Here is an 11400-nt window from a genome sequence, read left to right on the forward strand (position 1 = left end):
TAAGAATATTCGAGAACGTTTAGGGGAGATCACTCCCGGTTTATTAGAACTTGCCATTTCTCATAATTTAGGTTAAATCTTAGACCAGCTCCCACGTATCAGTAGCGTAGCGAGGGGGGGGGGGGGGGCGGGGGGGGGGGACATGTCCCCGGGCGCCGACCTTAGGGGGGGCGCCAAATTGAAAGTTTGAGGGGGGGGGGTGCAAATGAAAAGTTCGAGGGGGGGGGGGGGTGCAAATCGAAAGTTTGAGAGGGGGGTGCAAATCGAAAATTTGCTCCCAAGGGGGCGCCAAATTGAAAGTATGTCCCCGGGCGCCGGGAAGGGTCGCTACGCCTCTGCCACCTATAAGTAAAATTGTGTACACCTAACGTCACCATCCTATATTACAACATCGCTGTTTCGTTTTGGTCTAACTTAACAAACATCATCACAATTGAGAAATTAAGTAATAAAAACAAAACATCTATATTTTTAATAGTTTTACACGTTTTTTTTTTATAAAGTTAAAGCATAAAAAATGTAATTACCATTAAAAACTAAAAATAATTGATGTTACTATATAATCATATTAAATGTTAAGTTATACATTTGATTAAATATACAAATACAAAATATAATATTGTTAATTCTAAAATATAAGAATATAAAAGAAAACAAACTCATCTCTAAGAAAAAAAAAATTACGAATTTATTTTGATTTAAAAAATTGGATAAAATAAAGGGAAATAATTTCCCATCATTCGCTACTTTCTAAGACCAATGGTCGTCTTTGGTAATCTCTGTAACAATACATGAAAAGTAAAATATTCTTAGAGCATCAGGAAATGTAACTCTTCTGAAAATTTGATCTTCGATATTGCAATATACTTTAGTAAAAATAGTATATTCAATTTTACAGAAAACTTTCATTGTCAATATTTAATTAAAAGGGGGAGCAATTAAGTATGATATTTAAAAATCGCTAATAACAGGATACAAAGTTTAAATATATATTTATTCTAGGAAGAATGTAAATGTTTAAAAACTGCCTGTATTATTTAAAAAAAAAATATTTTTCCTCATGAGTAATTGTTTTCTGGTCAGTTAATTAAATAATGTTTCTGACATATTTAGATCTCACTGGTAGATAACCAACTCATACAGTTTCAGTACAAAAACACAAACTAGCATTTCTAGTAACAAAAAGAGATGAATAAACATTGTGTTTTTTTATACTCATTCGGATTTGAGTTGTTTTTTTTTAAATCATAAGTGTGCGTAAATAAAGCTGTAAATTTTATTAATTGCATTAAATAAAGATAATAATTCAGAGATATTAATTTAAAACAACTTTTAACAGGCAGTTAATGGATATAATTAAAAGTTTTAAAAAGTTGGATAAAGTGTAAACAAAACAAAAAGTCAAATCATTCAGATCAATATGTACTCGTGGTCTTTAAACATTCTTAGATCCTTCTGTAGATGATAGCCTAAGGAGACTGCATTTTATTGTAGGCTTTTCATACTGAAAGTAATAAATAGCAAGTCGGTTATTCAGAGCTTATATACAATTTATTTTAATTAATTAAAGTAAGCTATGTATTTTTCTCATTAACACACACAATTACTTATACATAAAAATGTGTGTGTGTCTGTGTGTGAGAGTATATGTGTGTGTGTGTGTGTGAAATAGAAAGAGAGAGAGAGTGTGTGTGTGTGTGTGCATTTCTTATTTAAAAAATATGATTGACAAAATTAACTAATTTTACGCTTTAAAGCTCAAGATTTTTCTTCTATTTTAAAATTATTATTCTCCTCATATCCCAAATGCCCAAACCTAATACACATACCCAGTGTTGGTATTCTCAATAGAGCTGATAAGCCCTCCTAGGCTGTTCTATTTCATTATGATTGGGGCTTCAACCCTGACCTTTCGCTCAATGACCTTCAGCAAGGTACCGGGGTCAATGTTTCCTCCACTCAGTATGACGACAACGCTGTTTGATGCCAACATCACATATTACTTGTTTTTTTTTGTGTGTCCCATACATACACAAGCTTATATACAGGATGTGTGATGTAATTTACGTATTATGTATTGGAGGTTAAGAGTAAATATTTAGTATAGTCAAATATCATCTTTCCCTGTTTTATTTTCTAGACACATAGAGCAGATGAAGTAGAATTCAGCTGTTTCGATAACCTCGGCATACATGGAATAATGTGGTCAGCACTACGTCCAGCTGCCTTGCTTTTCTATTTTGATACATGTAGCCTAGGCATTGGAGCTACTGATTTCATACAGGGAACCGAACCCGATACAGTCATAAATATACCATGTTTTAAAAATACAAACCTATCAGTAACAGTTTGTTTCTAAGAAATTGTAATACGAATAAGTAAAAACATGTTTTAAAATACTCTAGAGCTTCTTTATATAGTTATATAAGTTTATGTGAAAATAAAGACAAAATTATTATGGCTAATTAAGGTATATATTAATTAATTTTTCAACACTAACGTTTTGTTCTTTAGTTCAGGTAACAGGCCCTCCATGATAGCTGCTAGACCAACCGCCCCTGCCCCTTCCACTGTGGCCTTCTCAGTAACAAGTAGCTTAAAGACTGCATCGTGGACACTTTCTTCCCTAGTCAACAATATAATATATATATATATATATATATATATATATATATATATATATATATATATATTTATATATTTATATATATATATATATATATATATATATATATATATATATATATATATATATATATATATATATATATATATATATATATATATATGCCAATCCTAGCATTGGCCGACTTCGGGCTTTGACCGTAACATATATATGTATGTATCAGAAAATATAACAAACATGGAAATGGAGTGGAATTCTATGCATATTTCATTAATTAAAATGTAAATCACATGACCGTACTTACTTGACTGTCACCATTTTGTCCACTAGGGACTTAGCCGTTTCTAGAGCATTGACCCCTGGCCTAGAGACTGACAAACCTGTGTCAGTCAGTGACAGATAAGGTAATTAAAATATAGAGACATTAGAATCGATCGACGAAATGTTAATTAAAAAAAATGAATATTGTAGAACATGCAAACTAATGCAAACGTGTTAAAATATACTCGATACATTTAGAAAAAACAAGTAGGTTACAGGCATGTATTGTACATTTATACAAATAGAGTAACCTACTTACATTTACTAAGATTATAAAGTGTTTGTTTAAAATAAAATAAGTAACTTTTCAATACAACCTCACTCGTTTAATTTTGTCAGTCTGCCTAACGTACATACGTTTATTTATTAACGTTCTAAAATACTATACTGATAATTACAGTAGACACTTTAATTCATTTGTGTATTGTGTAATACATGTTACCCTTTAATAAATCATGTAAGAAATTGTGTGATATATAAAACAATAAACAAAAGACAGAGTTGATCAGGTGCAAATAACTCTACAGAGGGCAGATAACTCTACAGAGGGCAGATAACTCTACAGAGGGCAGATAAATCTACAAAGAGACAAATAACTCTACAGAGGGCAGATAACTCTACACCAGGGGTCGGCAACCTTTTGAAGCGGAAGAGCCAAAAGTTACAATTTTCAAAATTTCCCTGGTTTTAAAGAGCCACTAACATTTTTTTTTATTTCAAATATTTTTTTTTATTAAGATTATTAGTATTTGTGCAAGGAGCTGGAGAGCCGCATCTTGATATCAAAAGAGCCGCATGCGGCTCGCGAGCCGCAGGTTGCCGACCCCTGCTCTACACAGGGACAGATAACTCACCATCAGCGATAGTGGGATCAGAGAGTACAGTTATCGGAGCCCCGACCTGCAAGGATTGAGTGAATCCCGTGGAGCACTCGCACTCCACACCCTGGTGATGACAAGTGATGTGTCACAGTCACATTTTGTTACGGTCACATTTTTCTTCACAGTCACATTTTGTTTTACAGTCACATTATGTTAATGTCACATTTTTGTCACAGTCACAGTATGTTAAGGTCACATTTTTGTCACAGTCATATTATGTTAAGGTCACATTTTTGTCACAGTCACATTATGTTAAGGTCACATTTTTGTCACAGTCACATTATGTTAAGGTCACATTTTGTTACTGTCACATTTTGTTAAGGTCACATTTTGTTACTGTCACATTTTGTTACGGTCACATTTTTGTGACAATCACAATATGTTAAGGTCATATTTTTGTCACAGTCACACTATGTTAAGTTCATATTTTTGTTACCCTCACATTATGTAAAGGTAACATTTTTTGTTACAGTCACATTTCGTTATAGCAACATGCTGTTATAGTCCCATTTTTTCATACAGTCACATTTTGTTTGGGTCACAAATTGCTACAGTCATATTTTTAAAGTCAATTTTTATCATTCAAAGTGTTTGTTACAGCTTTAATGTAGCTTTTTGTTACAATCACACTTTTATTAGTCATTTGAATGGCAAAGTAACAATGTAGACCACACTCACATAAATCTTTATATCCGGTTTTAGAGTCTTCAGTGCTGTAGCCACTCCGGCAATTAGGCCACCGCCCCCTACAGGAACCACGCATGCGTCAACATCCGGAACTTGTTCAGCAATCTCAAGGCCGACTGTACCTTGTCCAGAAATGACGTCAGGGTGGTCATATCTAAAATTATACAACATAAAATTTTACAACACATGATTAACATATATAAAAAGTATATTATTCTAATGTAGCTCTAGTATCGTAATTAGCATAATTTTATGTAACCAGTTTTGTCTGATAGAAAATGTAAATGTATGTATTTAAAAAACTAATCAATCGTACTAATCGATCCTTTCTGACGCTAGTTCAAGCTTAATTTATGCTCATCATAACACTGTAACAAAACAATTGTTTAATCGATCAGTTAATCAATTAATCATTCTATGGGGGGAGGGGGGGCAGTTTGTTGGGACAGCAAAGTTTTTTTTTTTTTGTTTTTGTTTTTTTACATAAATGTTTTGCCATTTATTTGGTCTTCTGCTGATGTAAGTAATTATGCTATGGACAGTCCAGTCCATCCCTTGATGACCTCCATCTAGTGTCTAATTTTCTTCGCCTATTCCCTCTGGCACAGTGACCTATCTGATTGTTTTTGTTAGGGAGTTGCCTCGTTTCACTTGTCCAATACTATCCGTATTTCTCTTTACTGACGATGCTCAGCAAGTACACAAAAGGATGTTTTTGTTGGGGAGTTGCCTCGTTTCACTTGTCCAATACTATCCGTATTTCTCTTTACTGACGATGCTCAGCAAGTACACAAAAGGATGTTTTTGTTGGGGAGTTGCCTCGTTTCACTTGTCCAATACTATCCGTATTTCTCTTTACTGACGATGCTCAGCAAGTACACAAAAGGATGTTTTTGTTGGGGAGTTGCCTCGTTTCACTTGTCCAATACTATCCGTTTTTCTCTTTACTGACGATGCTCAGCAAGTACACAAAAGGATGTTTTTGTTGGGGAGTTGCCTCGTTTCACTTGTCCAATACTATCCGTTTTTCTCTTTACTGACGATGCTCAGCAAGTACACAAAAGGATGTTTTTGTTAGGGAGTTGCCTCGTTTCACTTGTCCAATACCATCCGTTTTTCTCTTTATTTGACGATGCTCAGCAAGTACACAAAAGGACAATATATTATGGTCCAATTCACGGAACTCTTCATTTGTTTATGAACTGTATATGAGGTCCCTAAGTGTCTGCATAGACATCTTATTTCTAGGTCCTGTATTTAATTTAAGTCAGTGGTTCTGAAACTGTGTTCGATCGAACCCCACCGGGGAGTCACGAGGTCAAGAACCACACACGGAGGTCAAAAACCACACGCGACTTGTGTGATTGATAAAAGGATTTTGTCAGTGCGAATGAAAGAACAATTCAAAAAGGTTCGGTGAATGTGAATATAAAACTGTTGGGGTTCGGTACCTCCGAAAAGGTTGAGAACTACTGTTTGGGTGTTGGTAGTTTTACGTAAAGTTTAAACTAACACTTATATGTAAAGTTTAAACTAACACTTATATGTAAAGTTTAAACTAACACCTACCCATTGATGTAAACCAGTCCATTATTTAGTCCGAGCTCCATTGCGTGCTGTTTTGCCTGATAAAATAATATAAATATTGCCTTAAGAAACATTGACTTTTAAAATATTTACAAAGGTTGGAATAGTAAATCTAGAGAATGAATCGGTATTTTTTTTTATGGAGTAACAAACTATGGCGTGTTGTCAATGACTGCTGATTAGTTGACATTCTTTTCCTCGGGAAATACCTACTGAGTACTTATTTAATACCTATTTATTACATATATAGAACCCACTGAGTACTTATTTAGTACATACATAGAACGTGCTGAGCACATATTTAGTAGAGTACATAACGAGTTAATTGACTACCTATTGAGGACCTTTTGAACCCCAAACAATTAAAGGACATTGTATCTTTTTAGGCTAGATGTAAGTCTGCATTAGTTATAAGCAAGGGTAACACAAATATTATATTTAACTGGAGTTATGTTTTGGTAAAGTTTTCTGCGTACAGTTTTCCAATGTGTCATTAATGACTGGCACCACTACGTATCATCAACCCTCATCTCTTCCTGGCTACATCATATTCCATGAATGAATGCCCCCTTCTACACACCCCCCCCCCCACAACACCGCCGTTACAATCGCTTATCGACCACTCCAAATCCAGACATTTAGAGGTATAACAACTGATATAAACCTTACCGCGGCAAAGTCCGTGCCAAATATAACAACATTGGCTCCTTGTTTTCTACACGACTCAACCTTGACCTTAGGCGCGTTGGTTGGCATGACAACGGTTACGGGGATTCTCAGCCTCTTTCCCATGTGCGCCAAGGCCTGGGCGTGGTTTCCGGCGCTGGCGGAAATGACCCCTGACCTCTTTTGATCCTACATGATTGAATGGGTTATTTTAGTTTAACACATTCAAGAGTTGGTTTAGTAGGTTATTGTGGCACTTTAACATGTGTTTATGCTATTTTACCTGCTGTTACGTCTTACCTCAGTCAAGCGTAGCATGGCGTTAGCCCCGCCCCTGACCTTGAAACTGAAACAATCGCAGTTCAGAATAAGAAGACACAAAATAGATAATTTATCACTGAGACAGGTGTTTGTTTTATATGATCATTTAGGACTGATCTTAATCGCTCTTAGTTTTAACCCTAACTCTAGATCATACCTTGCAGTGGATTGCTGGAATTCTTTTTTAAAATACAGCCTTATCCCATATTCTTCAGAAACTGGTTCAGAGAACTAAAGTAAAATAAAGTTTGAAGTGAAGGCCGAAAGAGGTGTGTGTAACATTGCTAGGGTGTATGTTTGAAAGATGTACTGGTTAGAATAAAATAGGTCACGGTCCAGTGGCGTAGCCAGGATCGTCTCAAGGGGGGGGGGGTTCAATTTTTACCCGGGGACAAACTTTCGATTTGCACCCCCTCCCTCAAACTTTCGATTTGCACCCCCCCCCTCAAACTTTCGATTTGCACCCCCCCCCAACTCAAACTTTCGTTTTGCACCCCCCCACCTCAAACTTTTGATTTGCACCCCCCTCATACTTTATATATATACCGAGGGGTCTATGGGGGGGGTTACGACCCCCTTAACCCCCCTGCCTACGCCACTGTCACGGTCACACAGTTATCACGTAAAGGTTAGATAACCATTAGAGCAAGTTTTTTTTTTACATACAAAGGCATCCACTAAAATAACGGCCAGGCACCTAACAAATGAAAAGCAGGCACCCACCAGGGTCAACGCCTAGCTGACTAATGTCAAAGATCCAACTCATTAATTTTAATTACCCACCATACCAAGGTCAAACACCCACCAGACCAAGGTCAAACACCCACTAGACCAAGGTCAAACTACCACCACAGCTAGGTCAGGTAACCTTCAGAGCAAGGTCAAACACCCACCAGACCAAGGTCAAACACAACCCGACAAAGGTCAAACACCCATAAGACCAAGGTCAAACTACCACCACAGCTAGGTCAGGTACCCTTCAGAACAAGGTCAAAAACCCATCAGACAAAGGTCAAACGTCTTCGTAATCAAGGTCAAACACTAAACAGCCCAAGGTCAAACACCAACTAGACCAAGGTCAAACACCCACCCGAAAAGGGTCAAACACCCACCCGGCAAAGGTCAAACACCCACCAGAACAAGGTCAAACATATTCCTCATCAAGGTCAAGTATCCACTAAACCAAAGTCAAACACCCACCAGACTAATGTCAAAAACCCACCACAGCAAGGTCAGGTAGTCTTCAGAGCTATGTTAAATACCCACCAGACCAAGGTCAAACATCCTCCTTATAAAGGTCAGGTACCCACCAGACCAAGGTCAAACACCCACCAGACCAAGGTCACACATCCACCAGACCAAGGTCAAACACCCACCAGACCAAGGTCACACACCCACCAGACAAGGTCACACACCCACCAGACCAAGGTCAAACACCCACCAGACCAAGGTCAAACTACCACCATAGCTAGGTCAGGTACCCTTCAGAACAAGGTCAAAAACCCATCAGACAAAGGTCAAACGTCTTCGTAATCAAGGTCAAACACTAAACAGCCCAAGGTCAAACACCAACTAGACCAAGGTCAAACACCCACCCGAAAAGGGTCAAACACCCACCCGGCAAAGGTCAAACACCCACCAGAACAAGGTCAAACATATTCCTCATCAAGGTCAAGTATCCACTAAACCAAAGTCAAACACCCACCAGACTAATGTCAAAAACCCACCACAGCAAGGTCAGGTAGTCTTCAGAGCTATGTTAAATACCCACCAGACCAAGGTCAAACATCCTCCTTATAAAGGTCAGGTACCCACCAGACCAAGGTCAAACACCCACCAGACCAAGGTCACACATCCACCAGACCAAGGTCAAACACCCACCAGACCAAGGTCACACACCCACCAGACAAGGTCACACACCCACCAGACCAAGGTCAAACACCCACCAGACCAAGGTCAAACACCCACCAGACCAAGGTTAAACACCCACCAGACCAAGGTCAAACACCCACCAGACCAAGGTCAAACACCCACCAGACCAAGGTCACACACCCACCAGACCAAGGTCACACACCCACCACAGAAAGGTCAGGTAAACTTCAGAGCAAGGTAAAAAAACCACCAGACCAAGGTCAAACTTCCTCCTTATCAAGGTCAGGTACCCACCTTACCAAGGTCAAACACCCATCAAACCAAGGTCAAACACCCACCAGACCAAGGTCAAACACCCATGAACACCATTAAGAGGCGCAACGTCAAAAATCAACATGAACACGTCTCTGTAAAGAACGTATCCATTAATTTTTACCCCACCTGAACAACACATTTCTTAGATTGATATTGTCCTATTCACTTAACCACGTTTATCTCTTAATGAATTAATCTACTTTAACTATGTAAGCTATATTTCCGTACCGTGCATTGCGTTACTTGGACGTATTTTTGTATCTTTTGTCTGGCCTCTTTGATATCTGAGAAGATAGCTTTGACGGGCCGACGTTCATCACAGAAAGGGTCAAGAATAGTTGGCTTCAGTGAACCCATTTTTTAGTAGTTTAGTCTTCTTTTTTAGACCCGAATAACCTAACACAAATGTATGATACATGATTAAAAATAGATAAAATAAAAGAGTTAAAAAAATAAAAACACATACAAAATGAATGTTATTCCTTATACTGCATGCTAATAAAGATTTTAAAATTTTAATTTTAAAAACTATTTATACTTTTTTTTAAATTTGATTTTTTGCGTATTAAGGTTCAGCGTGGTTGCACGGTCTAGAGTTTCACCTTCAACCAAGAAGTGTTGAGTTCAGATGAGCACCTGACTCGCGTTAGGGAGAGTAGAGGAGCATGGGCATGGTGCTGACTACACTATCCCTGCCTAAGTCCACATCACATAAACAGATGTGCACTATTTTATAAGTTACATTTCCATGTACCGCCAAGGTAACTATACGTATAAGGGTAATAGAGATACTATTCTAATGATTGCTATTGCAGTTTCTTTGGACGACGTGACATGGTGGTAGAGCGATAGAATGCTAACCCAAAAGTCTTAAGTTCGAATCCGGGTTCAAGTCAGTGGAACAACACTAAGTCCACCCAACTATGATGGATCTTTAACTCATGTTTAAAGTAAAAGCTACTGGGCATAGTGCTGACCACACTATCCATTCAAATGCCGAGGTCAAGAAACATGAAATGTACTGCAACTGCACAATGGATCGCTAGGTCTAACGAGTGCTCTTTCTTTGCTATTTCATTAAAGATCCACCAATCGAAAGTAAAATTGTTACTCCCAATTAGGATCCTGTAATATAAACGAATTTGCAATGTTGTTGACCCAGTGGCGTAGCGATTCTTCCCGGCGCCCGGGGACAAACTTTTCGATTTGCACGCCCCCCCCTCGAGATTTCGATTTGCACCCCCCCCTCAAACTTTCGATTTCCAACCCCCTCAAACTTTCAATTTCTTTTTCCAACCCATTTTGGCGCCCCCTAAGGTCGGCGCCCGGGGACATTTGTCCCCCCCCCCGCCCCCCCCCCCCCCTCGCTACGCTACTGTGTTGACCTACGATTAGATTTATTACATAAATACAGTATATGTGTTAGTAATATTTAATATATATATATATATATATATATATATATGTATATATATATATATATATATATATATGGATATTTTATGTATAGTAAATGTAAATTATACAACCTGTTCAAGAAGCAGAGAAAATGCTGCTTTCAACTGCTTGGCTAGACCAAGACCAACAGGAACAAGATGAACTGAGGCTACTAAAACTTAGAACTGAAGACCAAAAGCAACTGGAACTTGTAGATGTGAACACGCCTTTAACGATCTCCGATTTTTCAATGATGAACATACTAACTTTACGCTGGACTCTTTAATTAATAACCTTCTTCACTTGCTTGATAGTTGGACAAGTTTTTTGTATTCAACATAGGTACAATCACTAATTATTTTTTTAAAGTAATAAACTAATTAAACACTGAGTAAAAGTCTAGACAAATATTTCTAAGTAAACAAACTGTTCCGTTTTTCACTCTCAAAGCTCAAATGCAAATGAGGTCAATATTTCCCTTGTATTTATACTACTTCGGACGCACTTCAGGCTTTTTATAGACACCAGTAATGACATATATTTTGGGATTTTAAAACTTTTCGGAGTTTTCACGGAAAAAACAAAAGCGTTTTTTTGGCTAAAGATATTACAAGCTTACGGAAATGCCAATTTGTTTTCTATACAAAAGTAAGAATCAAGAATAGATAACCACTTAGTACAAAACCT

At 37.6% G+C, this 11400-nt stretch overlaps 1 protein-coding gene across 1 annotated transcript; it reads right to left on the reverse strand.

The window, feature by feature from the left end:
* Window positions 1-403: 403 nt before the first annotated feature.
* LOC131956118 (L-threonine ammonia-lyase-like) lies at window positions 404-11192 on the reverse strand. Its single transcript, XM_059320542.1, has 12 exons — window positions 10806-11192; window positions 9505-9672; window positions 7247-7320; window positions 7069-7114; window positions 6772-6957; window positions 6085-6140; window positions 4507-4669; window positions 3802-3892; window positions 2931-3006; window positions 2501-2626; window positions 1830-1976; window positions 404-1504 (listed from the first exon to the last, which is right to left on the reverse strand). The coding sequence occupies exons 2-11, from the start codon at window positions 9631-9633 to the stop codon at window positions 1877-1879; spliced, it is 1047 nt and encodes a 348-aa protein (XP_059176525.1). The 5' UTR covers window positions 9634-9672; window positions 10806-11192; the 3' UTR covers window positions 404-1504; window positions 1830-1876.
* Between the last annotated feature and the right edge of the window lie 208 nt (window positions 11193-11400).

This window comes from Physella acuta, unplaced genomic scaffold (assembly GCF_028476545.2).
Source record: "Physella acuta isolate Inbredline_101_S28 unplaced genomic scaffold, ASM2847654v3 ptg001129l, whole genome shotgun sequence".
Classification (NCBI taxonomy): domain Eukaryota; kingdom Metazoa; phylum Mollusca; class Gastropoda; family Physidae; genus Physella; species Physella acuta.

Excerpts from the sequence above, each read along its gene's own strand:
- LOC131956118 (XM_059320542.1), bottom strand. The coding sequence starts at position 9,633 with ATGGGTTCACTGAAGCCAACTATTCTTGACCCTTTCTGTGATGAACGT. Across the intron at positions 7,321-9,504 it reads TCCAAGTAACGCAATGCACG|TTCTCTGAACCAGTTTCTGA; the intron begins GTACGGAAATAT and ends ATTTTACTTTAG. Across the intron at positions 6,141-6,771 it reads TTGGCACGGACTTTGCCGCG|GCAAAACAGCACGCAATGGA; the intron begins GTAAGGTTTATA and ends TTATTTTATCAG.